This window comes from Limanda limanda, chromosome 9, assembly GCF_963576545.1.
Source record: "Limanda limanda chromosome 9, fLimLim1.1, whole genome shotgun sequence".
NCBI lineage: Eukaryota > Metazoa > Chordata > Actinopteri > Pleuronectiformes > Pleuronectidae > Limanda > Limanda limanda.
In genome coordinates this window covers 3,290,188-3,307,852 of record NC_083644.1, presented here as the reverse complement: position 1 = coordinate 3,307,852, position 17,665 = coordinate 3,290,188, and the positions used below count along the sequence as shown (strand labels likewise).

General features: G+C 43.9%; 2 protein-coding genes across 2 annotated transcripts; both read right to left on the bottom strand.

Annotated features, from left to right (window-relative positions):
• Nucleotides 1-611: 611 nt before the first annotated feature.
• Nucleotides 612-3,915, bottom strand: LOC133010967 (forkhead box protein F2-like). Its single transcript, XM_061078640.1, has 2 exons — nucleotides 2,931-3,915; nucleotides 612-793 (listed from the first exon to the last, which is right to left on the bottom strand). Exons 1-2 carry the CDS (start codon nucleotides 3,910-3,912, stop codon nucleotides 612-614), a joined length of 1,164 nt encoding a protein of 387 aa, XP_060934623.1. The 5' UTR covers nucleotides 3,913-3,915.
• Nucleotides 3,916-10,643: 6,728 nt separating this feature from the next.
• Nucleotides 10,644-11,564, bottom strand: LOC133010966 (forkhead box protein Q1-like). The gene has a single exon (XM_061078638.1). It carries the CDS (start codon nucleotides 11,562-11,564, stop codon nucleotides 10,644-10,646), a length of 921 nt encoding a protein of 306 aa, XP_060934621.1.
• Between the last annotated feature and the right edge of the window lie 6,101 nt (nucleotides 11,565-17,665).

The window sequence follows — 17,665 nt, the reverse complement described above, 5'->3', positions numbered from 1 at the left end:
ATGCACTTAGTTGTTTTCCACCAATGTGTAAAGAGCCAGATGTTCCAAATAAATGTGTTTCTATGATATTTAATCTCAATATTTCCTGTTTTCTTTAGATTTAAAATTGAATTTCAAGTTTCCCACATAACAGACATGTATTTGTATGGAAGCACAAAAGTCTGAATTTAGCCTAAAATATATATCAGCTTTATTGAATCATTTTACAAGACAAAAAGAAACCAAGTTGGCAAAGGGGTTATACAATAAGTGCAGGTTTGTTGCAGTTCATGTTAGCCTCAAGCGTCGTGTGTGTCGTTATAGATCAGAGTTACATAGAATACAAAGTGTTTGCATGTGTTACAGGAGCAAACACACTTTTTTAAGAAGTCGTGTTTGTGAAAAACTTCCGTTGAAGGCACAGTGGTTTGTTTCTTCTTCTTCCTCCTCCTCTTCCTCTTTTTAAAGGCCTCGGGTGGTTTCTTCATTCGTTTCCTTACAAAATGCAAATAAAAAAAAAGTTTTTCTCAAAAAAAAAAAAAGTGCGACCAAGAGAGAAACAGAGACTTCGGACACATCCTGCTGCGGATCCTCCGACATCACAAAATGTTCTGGTGGTGGTGACGACCTGTTCACATGACGCACGGCTTGATGTCCTGGCACACGCTGCTCTGGTGGGGGGGGTGGTGGTGGTGGTGGTGGTGGTAGTAGGAGCCACCGGCCGACGGGTGGAAGGACGAGATGCCGTTAAAGTTCAACACAAAGTCTTTCCTGTCGCACACCGACGAGTGGCTCTGGTAGCGAGGGATCCCCACTGCAGGAGGACAGAGGGGGGGGGGGGTTAGATACATGGAATCACTCTGGAGACACACACACACACACACACACACACGTGTCGGACTTTTATTTCACCCCCACACCTCTAGGATGTGTTAAACTAACACATTATATCATATCATATTATATTATACTGCATAACATTGCATATTGCAATATGACACTGTTCACTGTTTTGCATTTAGCATTTCACTTTTTACTTTACTTCTTATATTTTCTGTATATTTGTATTCAGAAATGTTTATCTCAAAATAAATGTTACTTTGTATAAATATTGGTAAAAAGAAGTAAACAGTGAATAAATATATACTGGTTTCCCATTTTTCATTGCTCTCCTATGCATGTTGTATTTATTGCGTTTTTATGTTTCTATGTTCATTGTTTGCACCAATAACCAGAGCAAATTCCTTGTATGTGTGAACGTACTTGGCAATAAAATACTTCTGATTCTGATTCTGATTCTGATTCTGATTCTGATTCTGATGAGTCGAGTATTTGAGATTAAAGCATCTTTGTTAAATGATTCTGCTGAGAAACAGGGTGGAAGGTTTGTTTTAGCCCCAAAAATTATGTTTTTACATGAAAAAACATCTTCAAAATCCAATTCAGCCTTTTCCATAAACTATTTTTACCTTTTCCAACTGCTGCTCCTTATGTATTTAGATTTGTGACTAAGGATTTAACTAAATTCTTGAATAAACTGCCTCTCAAAGGTTTTCAAATTAACTGACTTCTTGCTCGAGGCCTCGTTTTGCTCAATTTTGGTATTATTTTAAAAAGCAAAGTAAGTCCCTATATTACATATTCATTTACAGTTGAAATGTTGTTTTTCTGAACCTAAATATGAATTTTTAACAACATTTATTTAGATGTGTGACTCCTCTACAGCTTCCATTCGGTGACAGCTCAATAAACCTCCAGTGAACCAGTGTCTCAAAGGCCAGAGCAGCTTCCTCCAGCTGCTTCTCTGAAAACTTAGGGTCACACTTTACATTTTTTAGGGGATTTACAGGCTCAGTAATCTGTGAGTAATCCCCCCCCCCCAGTCTGAGGGAAGCGGGTTCGAACGGGATCCAGTGGCTCCGTGTGTCTGTACGTGAGTCTCTCTTTCCACAGACAGAAAAATAAATGGGGAGGCTGCGGCTGCGTCAAGGTCATAAGGACTCCAGATGTGACGGTGTTTTTCAGAGAGGGAAGACAGCGTGGCTTTATCCTAAGGGGGCCAGGGGCTCGCTGCACCCCCCACCCACCCACACACCCACCCACACTGCATGCATAGCACCCCCCAGTCCCACAAGACAACGCTCCTGACACCGTGAACCGTCCAACACGCTTCAGCCTCCATTAGGACGCTGCGAAAAGGCCTCCGGGCTCCGGGCTCGGGTCCGTGTTGGTTCCGGTTCGGTGCAGTCTGTGTTTGGGTAACCTCCGGGACCCTCCGGGACCCTCTGGGACCCTCCGAGACCCTCCGGGACCCTCTGGGACCCTGCCGGGGCTCGGTGAAATCCCCAGACTCCAGTAAAGCCTCCGTGTGTTGTGTTAGAGGAAACGAGCGTGAAGCAGGAGCTGGATCCGTGTTTCCTCTTAATCTTATAATTCCTCCTCTGAATGTTGATTTACGACTTTCTGCAAACTGCGCATTAAATAAACCTATTTTACTTCCAAGTTGTTTTTTATATATTGGGCCAAAAAATCCTTTAGAAAACTGACGCGTTATATTGCTATATATATGCTTTATAATCCAATAAACACTCGATGCAACTTTATCATTCAATATAATTAATCAAAAAGTACATTATAAATATGGGAAATCAAATTAAAGTATATAATTTAAATGAATAAGGGTCGATCAAATTTGGGGATTTATTTTTGCTAATTGCCACGTAAATGGAGCCTTTGAAATCTAATTTAATATAATTTATATTATTATATTTAAATTCTTACTTGACTACGATTTAAAAGATTAGTGATATTATATATTATATAGCATATAAAACCCTGCTGCAGATACATACCACTGTGTTGCATCTGTGTCGTGAAGGTGGATAAACATTCATGTGTGTATAGATATATAGATAGAGTTGTGTGTTTGCTTCTGATCCTGGAGCAGTTACCTGATATGTCTCCTGAGTGGCTGTCCCTGCCGTTCTGGTGGAGGTAGCTCTGCTCCAGGGAGTAGGCGGACATGCCGGAGTGTAACCCGGAGGCCGCCGGGCTGGAGGAGGCCAGCGGCTGCTGCTTGATGTACGGAGACCCCCCGGACGACCCCCAGTGCCCCGAGGAGCCGGCGTACGGAGAGTGTCCGTCCAGCGCGCTGGCCATGGCCGGGGAGGACGGCACCGGGCTGGAGCTGCTGTCCGGGCCGTAGTCCCCGTTGGACGGCACAGGACAGCTCGCCATGTACGTGGACCCGGGGCTCGGGGACATGTGCGGGACGTGGTGCCCCCCGCTGAGCCCGTCGTAGCCCCCCCCGGCCATGGAGCTGCTCATCATGTCCAAGTTGTAGCTGTTGCCGTGGCACGCCAGGGCCGCGGAGGGCGCCTGGAAGTCGAAGCTCTGCGGGAGGATGGAGGCGCCGAAGCCGATGCCGTTCATCATGCGGTACATGGGCTTCAGAGCCTGGCACTTCCTCCTGAAGCCCCGGGGTCTGCGGCGGAACGAGCCCTCCTCGAACATGAACTCGCTGCCCGGGTCGATGGTCCAGTAGTGGCCCTTGCCCGGCCGGCCCAGGCCCTTGGGCAGCTTGATGAAGCACTCGTTGAGGGACAGGTTGTGCCGGACCGAGTTCTTCCAGCCCTGGTACGAGCCCCTGAAGAACGGGAAGCGAGCCTGGAGGAACTGGTAGATCTCGCTGAGGGTGAGGCGCTTGGTGGGAGAGCTCTGGATCGCCATGACGATGAGGGCGATGTAGGAGTAGGGAGGCTTCTCCGGTCTTCTCAGCCCGGAGGTGGACTTCTTCCCCTTGTTGTTGGCGGTGGACGAACTCTCCGTGGCGGCTTGTGAGCTCAGCATGGCCGGGTGCAGGACGCCGGACACCGGGCTGGATCTCAGAGGAGGCGGCGGGTCCAGCTGCTGCTGCGGGGTCTCGGTCGTCATGGCAGAGGAGAGAGGGAGAGAGGGAGAGAGAGAGAGAGAGAGAAAGGGAGAGAGGGAGGGAGACGAGAGGAGAGAGAGAGAGGGAGAGATGGTTCACAGGAGGAATATGTGGATCCGTGTCCGTGCGAGTGAGCGTCCCACCACCAGTGGTCCTCAGACTCCCGGAGCAAAATGGAGTGGGATCTGTCTCCAGTTACGCACGGTTACGCACGACTCTCCCGTTACGCACGGAGCTCCCCTGACGCACGGCGGGTGTACGCACTGACAGGGAGGAAGAGGAAGAGAAAGAGGGAGAGGGAGAGTGGGGGGGTAGGGTGGGGGGGGGGGGAGCTGGGTGTTCACTGGAGACCCCCCCAATCCCTCAAGTGCAGGGGACACGAACACCCATCGACTCACTGCGTCCATAGCCAAACAAATCTCCACCGCCTATCATTTCATCAATCTCTCTCTCCCCCCCCCCCACCCCACCCCTTCTCCCTGGAGTCAGTGACGAACACACAGCCCCCCCATCCCCCTCCTCACCCTCCTCACCCACCGTCCTCAGCAGTTCTCTCCTCTACTTGTCGTCTCTCCTCTCTCCTCCCACTCCCACTCCCTCGCTCCAAGTTCGGGCTACACGCAATTAAGCCATCTATCAAACCCCTCCCCCCCGCCCCCCAGACATCCCAATCAACAGCGCCACACGCCAGCCCCCCCCCCCCCTTGCACCCTCCCTCCTCTCTTTGATTCTATACACGTATAGAAGCTGGGGTTCCTGCTCCATGTGCGTAAAAGAGACGCAGCGTTGGAAACCCTCTCTCTGCACAAATTGAACTATTGTTGTTTTATTTTTTTCTCTTCATCTGTAAAGATATATATTTATATATATATATATATTTTATTTTAATTTTTTTATTTATTTTAAATTTTATTCTATTTTATTTTATTCTATTTTATTGATATTCTATTTTATTTTATTCTATTTTATTGATATTCTATTTTATTGATATTCTATTTTATTCTATTTTATTCTCTTTTATTCTATTTTATACTATTTTTATTTTATTCTTTTTGGTTGTAATTACTTGAGCATTGCTTAAAGAAGTCCTGTGATTGCCAGCGACTGCTTATCTCTTTGCATTTGACAATAAACATCTTGAATCTTGAATCTTGAATCTCTGTCGCTGGTTCCTCCTGGAAAAGAACCTCATCTTGTGTGTTATATATATATGTTGTATTGTTTCTGCTCATGATTTCCTCCTGAACGGCTCCAGAGGATAACACAAACAAACTGTCGCCGGAGCCGAGGAGTGAGAGCGATGGGGAGGTGGTGGTGGTGGTCTCTACCGTGCGTGTGTGGAGGAGCGAGGGGGGGTCGGGTGGGTGGGCTCGCTCGCTCGCTCGCTGAGTAAATGACTTTGACATGAGTGGAAGCAGGCTTTTTCCATCAAGCCCGGCCCTGGATACCACACACAGCGAGCCGGTGTCCGCTTACCGCCCCGGGCCCGGAGCCGGTCCCAGGGGCCGAGCGTTCATTAGAGAGAGAAAAGCGAAATTAGGCGAGCGGGCGTCGACAGCTTCCTCCGCTGTGGAGACATCACACACTGATCTGTCCGACATGATGGAGTTCTATATGTTCTATATCCCATAAAGATAATATCAACATCCGTGCAGCGACGGAGCGCAGATCTCTGGGATTTGAAGGGACACAGAAAACACGTCTAGTGGATGTAAACTTTAAAACCGTAAAACCGCTGTTTATTATTTCCCCTTTTTATCAATTTGTATTCATGCATATTTTTTATTATATAAGGTAATTTCTTATATATTATATTTTTGCTTTCCTCTCCACCAGCTGAGTGGATTCTGGGGGATTAAATAAAAACACAACACATTAAAATTCAAACTTTGCAGGTGAAGATTAAATCCACATTTTTATATATTCCAATCCTCTTCCTCCTCGAATGTGTGTGTTTGTGTGTATATTTATATGTTTGTGTGTGTGTGTGTGTGTGTGTGTGTGTGTGTGTGTGTGTGTGTGTGTGTGTGTGTGTGTGTGTGCACGTATTGGCCGTCAAGTTGCGCCACAGCCCAGGAGGATTTTTCCAAACAATAACCAGCAACAATAACCTTTGCACTTTGCACAACAGAGGATGTGAGGGATAAAATCATTTTTCCACCGCGACACACTGAGCCGAGCCCCCCCACTGCGACCAGGATGCCTCGGCCCAGCGTGGGGGGGGGGGGATCTTTGTTCTGGAGCCGCTTTGAAGACGGCGGAGCTCCGGCGGATTTTTTACGCATCGAGATTATACGAGATCCAAATTTAGCCCTTATGGAAAAAAATATGAAACGATCCGCCGCCACCACGGAGGCTTCAGAGGTGTGTGTGTGGGATCGAGTCCCGGCTGGAGGCCCATCATCAGGCCTGCTGTTTGTTTTCATGTTTAGCCTCAGATTATTGTTTATCCCTATTAAATATTAGATGGATTAGATTTGTGAGGAAATGATCGTCGGCCTGCTTGACCTCAGGTAACCTGCTCCAGGCCTTTGGGAAATAAAACTGTCTTCAACTACATTAAATCACACGTTAATGTAATAAAATCAGTAAATGATATATAATTCACAATAATTGATTCTTATTGATAATTTAAAAATTAGGTGTTCCTCAAATAATCCAAAAACATTATGAATGAAGATATTTAAACCTATGACGAGATTGTTTTTATATTCTTTAATCTCCCTCATTTATTAAACGGACCCAGAACAAACCAAATACATTAACTACAACAATAACAAGCTGTGTGTTCGCATCAGTTTAACGCTAATCTGATATTGTTGTGGCCGCCGGGCTGTTCCGCCTGCTCCGCCTGTGCTTCCGGTGGCGGTGCCGGCAGCTTGGAGCTGGCTCCCCGGGCTCCGGGAGGTCAGGCGCGGTTCAGTCTGCAGGAGGGACGGACTGTGTGGACTTCCTAACCAGTGGTGGGAAGTAACGAAGTAGAAATACTTTGTTACTGTACTTAAGTAGATTTTTCACATATCTGTACTTTACTTGAGTATTTATTTTCCTGACGACTTTTTACTTTTACTCGTTACATTTGAACAAAAATATGTGTACTTTCTACTTCTTACATTCTCAAACTGGCTCGTTACTTGAGCAGCGGAGGTTGACGCAGCATCTCCTTTCTCTCTCTCTCTCTCTCTCTCTCTCTCTCTCTCTCTCTCTCTCTCTCTCTCTCTCTCTCTCTCTCTCTCTCTCATCTAGGGTTCAAAATTTGTAAAATTATACATTATATACATTATATTCATATCGTTGTTATAATTTTTCAGTCAGTTGAGATAAATCTTGAGGAGAAACATTTTGGGTTTGTTTTGTGTCTGTATAGGACTACTATAAAAAGCACTTTGTACTTTTACTTTTGATAATTAAGTACATTTCAACACAGGATACTTTTGATACTTAAGTACTTTTAATACGAGCTACTTTAAGACTTTTACTCAAGTCATTTTCTGACGGGTACTTCTACTTTTACCGAAGTCACTTTCAGGTAAGATATCTGTACTTTTACTCAAGTATGGCTTTCAAGTACTTTATACGACACTGAGTCTGCAGGAGGGACGGACTGTGGGACGGACCGAGGGACGGACTGTGAGGACTTCTGAACATTGTGCCTGCTCGACACGTTTCTCTCTCATAACCAGCGAGGGTCTCATTCCTCCTGGGGGTCGGGTCCGAGCTGCTCAGGCCTCCGGGAAACATGCATAAGGAGGAGTTTACAGATGTGACAGATGTGACGTAATGACATTGAGGATGCTGCAGGAGGGACCGGAAACATGTGACAGACCCACACACACACACACACACACACACACACACACACACACACACACACACACACACACACACACACACACACACACACATACAGGTGTGTTGTTCTTCTGTTTCACCTGCAGGTCGCAGCATTGTCGCTGGAAACGAGTCTCACCTGTCACCTGTTGTCTCAGACACACACACACACACACACACACACACACACACACACACACACACTGGTCACCATCACACAGATTCAGTCTGCACATGGAAGATGCTCGAGCACTGTGATGTTCACTAAAGGGAATTAATCTGTTAATTATTAGACATTAAGTCATTAGTCATTAAATCAGATGTTCACAGTTTACGCGGAGCAGCTCCAACATCACAGCAGGTTTATTTCTGACTGAGTTCTGCCACGAAACTCTGAGAAATTAATTCAAAATATATATTAAATCAAAATAAGTGATGGTTTCAAACCAGACCTCAGATACACACCAGTCAGCCACAGCATTAAAACCAGTGAGGCCTTTACCTATTGTAATGTTGAGTCTGTTCCTATCCTACATTAGAAAATATTTTAAATAATAAAAAAATACATATAGTTTAGTGTTACACGTCTCTCTTTATCTCTACAGTGAAAATAACTGAACTTCAAACTCCAACCTTCTATTTTAAATGTGTTTTTATTATATTATTTAATTTAATCCTCAGTAAATCATTGACATCAGTCTTTTTCTTTTCAGAACAGCTTTTCTTTTTTAATCTAATTTGATGGGGAATTCTAATCTTCTCTTAAAATCCTATTAAAATTAGGTTATTAATCAATTGGCCTAATTTTGAGGAAACATTTCTTGGTTATGTCACATGTCTTATGTCTTGGTTATGTTTTTTTTTATTCTTTCTACCTCAATATTTTTTATTTTATTCTATTGTATTGTATTTTATTGTATTCAAATATACCGGCTGCTATGACGACTTAATTTCCCTTCGGGGATGAATAAAGTAATCTATCTATCTATCTATCTATCTATCTATCTATCTATCTATCTATCTATCTATCTATCTATCTATCTATCTATCTATCTATCTATCTATCTATCTATCTATCTATCTATCTATCTATCTATCTATCTATCTATCTATCTATCTATCTATCTATCTATCTATCTATCTATCTATCTATCTATCTATCTATCTATCTATCTATCTATCTATCTATCTATCTATCTATCTATCTATCTATCTATCTATCTATCTTAAAAATATCAAATAAATACATATACACCCAAGTCATTGTAGATTATTAAGAGAATAATGTTTTCTACATTTTCAGATACAGTTTGTTCATAATAAATATAAATGTAGGTGCAGATTAGAAGTTCTATTAATATTTTTCTCGTGTACGTGAGGAGCGTCCGGTCTGTTTCAGGACCGCGGAGAGCAGCTTGACCCTCGGACACGCGCCTGCGGGACGGGGTGCGCGCACTCACACAATATACAGGGGGTGCGCGTGCATGTGAAGATGTGTGTTTTTGTTAAGTGGACAAATAACTGAATTCATCACTTCATCATTTAAATGGTGTTTTTAAAACTATAACAGTATTAATATCAATGAGGCATCAATGTGGAATAAAATACAAATAACACAAATATGATTTAGTAAAGTCTCCATTTCTCTGAGCTCCTCTGGATTGATTGTTATTATTAAATAAAACATTGTTTATTTCTTTTTTCTGCCAGATTTTATTTGTAGAGTTAAACATGACATTTGAAAAGCAGCCACATGTAACGTTTTACGAAATGAAGCTGAATATTTTCCCCACTGCATCTGTGCTCTTATTAATCCACCTGCATTATTATTAATTCATTTCTTTAATTGATCAAAACCCGCACAGCCCAAATACAAATATCACAATTTGATGCACCGGATTACAATATAGTTTATTGTACTTTAGCAGATTGGAACGAAGAAACAACACGATGACAATTAACATAAACATTACATCATAGCAATTTATGATTTATCCTGTTATTTTATTGTGCCTTCTTTTCTTTAAACCATTTTCTTAAGCAACACATTTTAAATATAAGAAATGAGGCGATTTCTAATACATACGTTTAAATGTATTATTTCTACTGTTATGATGATGATGATTTTTGTTTTTTAATAGATTATGAGACAAGTATATATTTTCCTGTTTTTTCTTTCAGATGGTAAAATCCACCTTTGGAGTTTCTGCTGTGGAGCAGGTGTTTAAAAGCCTGTTCACACATCTGTATACATCTGCACATCTGCTTCTATATCAAACACCTTCTCTTCACATCTGTAATGAAACACTCAGTCAACATCAGGGTCCCATCGTTTTGTTTTTTATTCATAGAAAATACCAGGCATGCATGAATCAATCTCAGTAAAGAGCAGGACATCTTTCCATGCGGTTCTAGTGCAGCCACGTGACTCTCAGCGCAGCTCAGTCAATATTTTTGTATATTTATATTTATATTTATTTATGTACAACAGTATTTTTTACACAGCAGGTCATACAAAACATGGAAAATATAAATAGATGAATAGATTTAGGTTTGAACTCGGCACAGGGCCGCCGCGTCATACAGTAGAAATGACCAATGAACCATGGAGAGGACACACACACAGACACACACACACCAACAAACACACACACACACACCAACAAACACACACACACTCATACACACACAGAGGAATGTCCTGTGATGTCATCAGTCACCACACACTTAGATCGATATTAACATGTTCTCGCTCCTCTCCAGAAAGACACACACACACACACACATGACGGGGACAGACACACACACACACACTGACACACAGCCGAAGCACTGGGAGTTCAGACCCAGAGAAGTGACGTCACGGGGGTCAACACACAGGTGTGACGTCAGTCCGGGGCTCTCATGACAGCAGGGAGTCTATGTGGAAGCACCTCGCCCGGTTGGGGACCCTGAAGGCGGCCTCGGCTCCGCTGGGGCCCGGTACCGGGGACCGGAGGTACGAGACCGGGTCCCTGCCGGACCCCGGGTCGGACAGGTACTGGACCGGGTAGTTCAGAGGGTACGGCAGCACGGGGGCCCCTGGGGGCCAGTAGAGCCGGGGGGGTCCCTGGGGGTCCACCTCCACGGGGCTCTCCTCCCTGCGTATGAAAGGTGTGCTGAGGATGCTGTCGATGGCGAAGGAGCTGGAGAACTTGGCCTCGCTCCGGGGGTCCTGGCTCCGGGGGTCCTGGCTCCGGGGGTCCTGGCTCCGGGGGTCCTCGCTCCGGGGGTCCTGCTCCTGCTTGGGACCCCTCTTGGCGATGCGCTTCCTCCGGCGCCGGAACACTCCGTCCGCGAAGGTGTACTCGCTGTGCGGGTTGAGCATCCAGTAGTTGTCCTTGCCCCAGGGCCGCGCCGGGTCCCGGAGCACCTTGAGGAAGCAGTCGTTCAGGGACAGGTTGTGCCGGACCGAGTTCCTCCAGCCGGTGTAGCTGCCGCGGAAGAACGGGAACTTCTTCATCAGGAAGTCGTTGATCTCCGCCAGAGTCAGGCGGCCGGAGCCGGCCTCCCGGATGGCCATGGCGATGAGGGCGATGTAGGAGTAGGGAGGCTTGGGTCTGCGGGTGTACGGCTTCCCCTTGGACCCGTCACCCCCACCCCCTCCTCCTCCTCCTCCTCCTCCTCCTCCCTGGAGGACAGGTGCCGGGCTGTTGGCCACGCAGTCCCCGTCCGAGCCGAGCTCGTCCCCGGACAGAGGGGACGGGAGACCCCCCTCTGGGTCCATGCACAGCTCCAGCGGCTTGTGCACGAAGTGGTGCGCGGAGAACACCTCCAGCTTCATGTCTCTCCTCAGTGGGAAGTGTCTCCTCTGGTGGTGGAGGTGCAGCAGCAGGTGGTGTCTCCTCCTCTGGTGGTGGAGCAGCAGGTGGTGTCTCCTCTGGATGTGGAGCAGGTGGTGGTCTGGAGCAGCAGCAGCAGGTGTAGTGGTCCCTGGATCAGCAGCAGCACCCTGTCCCTGTGAGCAGCAGCAGATCTGTCTCCGGAGACTCGGGCCTCTGGAATATAAATCCTCCTCCTCGGAGAGGGACGGCCCACAGGCGGGGTTAGCAGCCGGAATCCATGCAAGCGATCGAGTGGTGTCGTCTATATGTTTACAGTGAAGAGAAGAGAGAGAGAGAGAGAGAGGGGGGGTGGTGGGGGGGTGGGCGGCTATTAGAGTAATTAACCTGTCAGGACTGTCTGACGGATGGAGAGATGAATAGATAGATACATAGAGAGATAAATAGATGGAGAGAGAGAGAGAAAGAGAGATAGATAGATAGATAGATAGATAGATAGATAGATAGATAGATAGATAGATAGATAGATAGATAGATAGATAGATAGATAGATAGATAGATAGATAGCTATAGATAGATAGATAGATAGATAGATAGATAGATAGATAGATAGATAGATAGATAGATAGATAGATAGATAGATAGATAGATAGATAGATAGATAGATAGATAGATAGATAGATAGATAGATAGATAGATAGATAGATAGATATATGAATAGATGGATAGATATATATTAATAGATACATAGATATATTAATAGATACATAGATAGATATATGAATTGATGGATATATAGATAGATAGATAGATAGATGGATAGATAGACAGATAGATAGATAGATAGATAGATAGATAGATAGATAGATAGATAGATAGATAGATAGATAGATAGATAGATAGATAGATAGATAGATAGATAGATAGATAGATAGATAGATAGATAGATGGATAGATGGATAGATAGATAGATAGATAGATAGATAGATAGATAGATAGATAGATAGATGGATGGATACATGGATAGATAGAAAGATAGATAGATAGATAGATAGATAGATAGATGAATAGATAGACAGATAGATAGATAGATAGATTGATGGATAGATGGATAGATAGATAGATAGATAGATAGATAGATAGATAGATAGATAGATAGATAGATAGATAGATAGATAGATAGATAGATAGATAGATAGATAGATAGATAGATAGATAGATAGATAGATAGATAGATAGATAGATAGATAGATAGATAGATAGATAGATAGATAGATAGATAGAAAGATAGATAGATAGATAGATAGATACGTAGATACGTAGATATATAGTTTAATAGATAGATAGATAGATAGATAGATAGATAGATAGATAGATAGATAGATAGATAGATAGATAGATAGATAGATAGATAGATAGATAGATAGATAGATAGATAGATAGATAGATAGATAGATAGATAGATAGATAGATAGATAGATAGATAGATAGATAGATAGATAGATAGATAGATAGATAGATAGATAGATAGATAGATAGATAGATTGATAGATAGATAGATAGATAGATAGATAGATAGATAGATAGATAGATAGATAGATAGATAGATAGATAGATAGATAGATAGATAGATAGATAGATAGTTAGATGGATAGATAGATAGATAGATAGATAGATAGATAGATAGATAGATAGATAGATAGATAGGTAGATAGATAGATAGATAGATAGATAGATAGATAGATAGATAGATAGATAGATATATTAATAGATTCATAGATATATTAATAGATACATAGATAGATATATGAATAGATACATAGAAAAGTTAGATTTGACACTTTTAGTCTCACTCTTCAGATCTGACACAGAAATAGAAAACAGAGAAATGAAAGCCGGTTTCTTCCTCCACCGGTGGAAAGCTGAGGTGAAGAAGACACACACTACCCGATGCAAGCAAAAAAAATAAAGAAAATGCAACTGCACAACTCTGGGGTGAAGGGAGAGGACTCAGGTGAAGAATAAAGGAAAACGTTGCCTAAGAGGTCACGTGAAGTTCACACACTGGGACCATGGCACCTGCACGCAACGAGCAGCCGGAGTGACGGACTGAAAACAGGTATTTCACTGTGTTAGAAGCAGTGATGCAAGTGAGAACAGAGGGAGGCTGCCTCCCAGGATAAGTGCGGATTAGAAGCAAAGCATATTCAGTAATAATAATCATAATTTTGTGTATTTCTTCTTTGGTTGGAATAAAGGTTATACTTTGGATTTAACAAGCATTTCTCTGTTTTTATGGTCGAGTCCTTTTAGTTCAAATCTTTCCAATGAGGAAACATTGAATCAGTGCACCAGGGTCCCACAGCATTTCCATCAGATCCAGTCCAAACCTCACACTGGTTAGAGGGAGCCAGGGCCGGAACCAGAGATTCCATGGTCCTAAGCTGCAGTCCCTCTTTGAAAAGGAGTTGGGGGGTGTTTTCCTGGTGAGACCCTGAGGCATTCAGATGTCACCAAAATGAAAGAACTTATTGTCTGTAGTGTGCTTATCATTTATTCACTTTGTCAACCAATATTTACCTTTTAATTAAATTTCCAAATGCTATTTAGTGCAACGTGTCATTCAAGGAAGTCATGTTGAAATGCTTCATGGTCGAAAAATTAATTTAGGAAAATTACTTCCTAGTTTGGAATCAACCCACAAAAGGGAACAAAAGTGCATCAGTAATAAAATAATTTGAAAGTGTTCTTCTTTAAATCGACGAGTAAAATGAATTCACAAAAGTCAGAATGAGACTTCCCACCGGAGCGCACCCTGCTGGCCGCTGAGTGCAGCTACACACGCGTCAGCTCCACCAACGGGTTTTTACGTAAACTCCTGAGCCCGACACCTGTAAAGCAAATCTGTGTTTGTTCCTCTGACTCTTCTCCTGTCAACACCTTTCAGCTCCTTGAAGACACAGAGAGAGAGAGCAGAGAGTTAGCGTGAGTTATGAGCCTGGCTTCGGGCCAGAAATAATCATTTAACTGTCTTCTCCCGGCACTCCTCCTCCTCCTCCTCTTCCTCCTCCTCCTCTTCCTCCTCCTGCCCGGACCTAACTGGGACCCGAGTGTCGTAACTTACTGTACGTACACCTCTGCGCTCGTATTCATGTACATAAACATAAACTGTACTCTACACGGCGCTAATGAAAAGATTTATTACGATCCTGTAACACATGTTGAGATGGATGCTAAACCAGAACCACATGAAAGAACCGTGTAGGAGTCAAATCATGAGAATTTTCATAACGATGCCGTTTGACATTAGATATCGTGGCTGTGAACCAACCGCTGCCTGCCAGTCTGAGCAGCGCTGATAGGAATCTGTGTTTGGCATCCCCAGGGCTTTGTGTATCTACAGTACGTTTAAGTTTTATCACCTAATTATCACCTTGGGTTTATGCATGACAGGCGTGATTAAAGCTGTCTGAGCTGTTTGTGTGTCTGTGTGAGTGTGTGAAAGAGACAGGATCTGGATGCTAAGTTGGCTAATTACGAGCACATGGACTTAATCAGCGTCCGTCTGTCTTTTTTTTACCCAACAGTTTAATGAACGGCCTGATGACGGCTCGACTCTCTCAAGCTTAGTTGTATGAATCCATTGATGATATAGGATCTGTTGACAGCTGCAAATGATAGAAATTACAGATGAATCTCCACTGAACACGTTCTCCTGAGGCTCCACTGGGCAGATGTGAAAACTCTGGGGTGAGCTCTCATAGTCGGGGCCTTGAATTGAAACTGTTCCCAGCTGGAGAGCGGCCCTGGAACATGTTTGGATTTTCATCGTAGATATTTGATGAGTGTGAGATTTTACTGTTCTTTATTCAATGGGCCCAGACTGTCTTCCATCAGGTTTCCACCGAACTGGTGTTTCATTGATCGAGTGAAGGTCCAAACCCTGAACTCGACCCAAACCACGGGATGAGTCAATGAAAGAATCAGGCTGTGGATGAGGGGGTAGAGCGGTCGTCCTCCAAACACAAGGTCGGTGGTTTGAGTCAGTTGCCCCTTCTCGTAGAGAAAGTTCTGCGTGTGAATGGCCAAAACAACCCTGAACTGTAAAGAGTCTGTGGAAATACAGATCATTTACCATTCAGACTTTTAAATGGAGTTTGTTTTTGAGGAAATTCTTGTGGAAATCAATAACTGGTGATTAAGTGGAGAAGCTAAAACCCTCAGGAATTATCCCAGAACTGTAGTTTCCCTATAATTAGTTTCACTTCTTTAACAGTAGTTTTTTACATTAGGAAACGTTTTAAAAACACAAATAAATATATAAATGATGTATTTAAGATAAATGGTCACGAATCAAAATAGTCAATCAATCAATCAATCAAATTTTATTTGTATAGCCCACATTCACAAATAACAATTCGTTTCATAGGGCTTTAACATGGTGAGACATCCTCTGTCCTTAACCCTCAACAAGAGTCAGGACAAACTACTAAAAACCCTTTTAACAGGTAAAAATATGTAGAAACCTCAGAGAGACACATGTGAGGATCCGTCTCCCAGGACGGACAGAAGTGCAATAGATGTCAAGTGTAGGAAAACTTCATCAAGATTAAAGTTTTTTAGCAGCATCGATGAAATATTGAATAGCCAAGAGTCATGAAATAGTCAATTTGATTCTGTGTTTCCAAAAAATATTGGATATTGGTTTTAACTGTCGAATGTAAACTTGCTCACGGTTACTGACAAACCCCAAATTCAAACTTTCCTGCTTTCAGGACGAGAGAGAACATGAACCTCAGTCGTGTCTACAACCTCAACCTCAACCTCAACCTCAACCTCAACCTCCAGGCCTCTGTTCCTCTTGTCCCTCTGTTCCTCTGTTCCTCTGTTCTTCTGTTCCTCTGGGGCCGGACTCAGTCGAGATGGGAGAAGAGAAACCAGAGGTTGTCTAATCCCGTTCAGATTCTGCGTCTCACTGGGACGACACTGCAGCAGCTGGACACTTTAAAAACCAAAATGTGTTTGTTGAAACTCAGGAAGCCGACTGCTGTGAGCCTCAAACTGGAGCTGAGGGAAGAAGCAGCGTGTGCACTATCATTATCACCACCACTGCACGACACACGAGAGAATTCCTCTCCGCTGCGCCTGTGTGTGTGTGTTCTCCTTCACAGTGTGAGGAGGTTGTATTCGATTTCAGCGACGCTGCCAACACGGCTACACACACCTGTGCTGGAGTGGTTTTGTGTGAAAGGCAGCACACCTGTGTTTTCCTTTCTTTATCTCCCACATGGCAATTTTGAAATCAGAAGTGGAAAGACCATTCCCCCCCACAGGCGTTTTAATGAAGTCTCCCATTATCATCTCTCCCCCAGATCTTTGGATCAAGGCTCATTTCAGCTCATTTGAGAAGGTCAGGATGGGATTTTCGCTCCGGGTTCTGGTGGAAGATGATATTCCGTGTGTAACGTGATGAAACTGCTTTAACTGTGAGTTCACCGGGGTCAGAGGAGTCTTCTCCTGCTTCACACTGACAGCAGAGAAACACCCGGCGCTTATAAAACCTGTTAACGTGTCTAAAATTGGCACTCGGTTGTTTTAGCTTCGCCCGTTGGGATTTAAAGTGTCTCCTTTGAGCTGCAAGGAGAAATCTCTTTTAAGTGCTGACATGAATGGAATTCCAGTAATGTAAATTTCATCGGGTGAATCCTCCGCGGCTCCAGAAATAGCCGCACCTCTGCGGCGGTCTGCGCTCACACGCTAACCCTTGTCTGCGTGTCTCTGGCTGACTTCGTACCTGCATCTCATCTCTGTTTTCTTTCTTCTCTGTGACTGAAGGGTGTCCGGCCCCCATGTCTCTGTGTAAACAAAGTGCCGGCTGTGTGTGACAGGGAGGAATAGCAACAAGAGGCTCTGCTGCGTGGCTGAGATTCCCGAGATTCCCTCAGCAGACCCGGGCCGCTGATAGCAGACACGCTTCCTTTGGGCATCAGAGCGTTCTGCAGAGTGTCTGGACCCAAAGTCTCACATTCCACATCGATTCCTCTCATTCCGCAGGCGGCACCATTATAGGGGGGTTTGTGTCTCCTGCAGCTGTGTGGGTGTG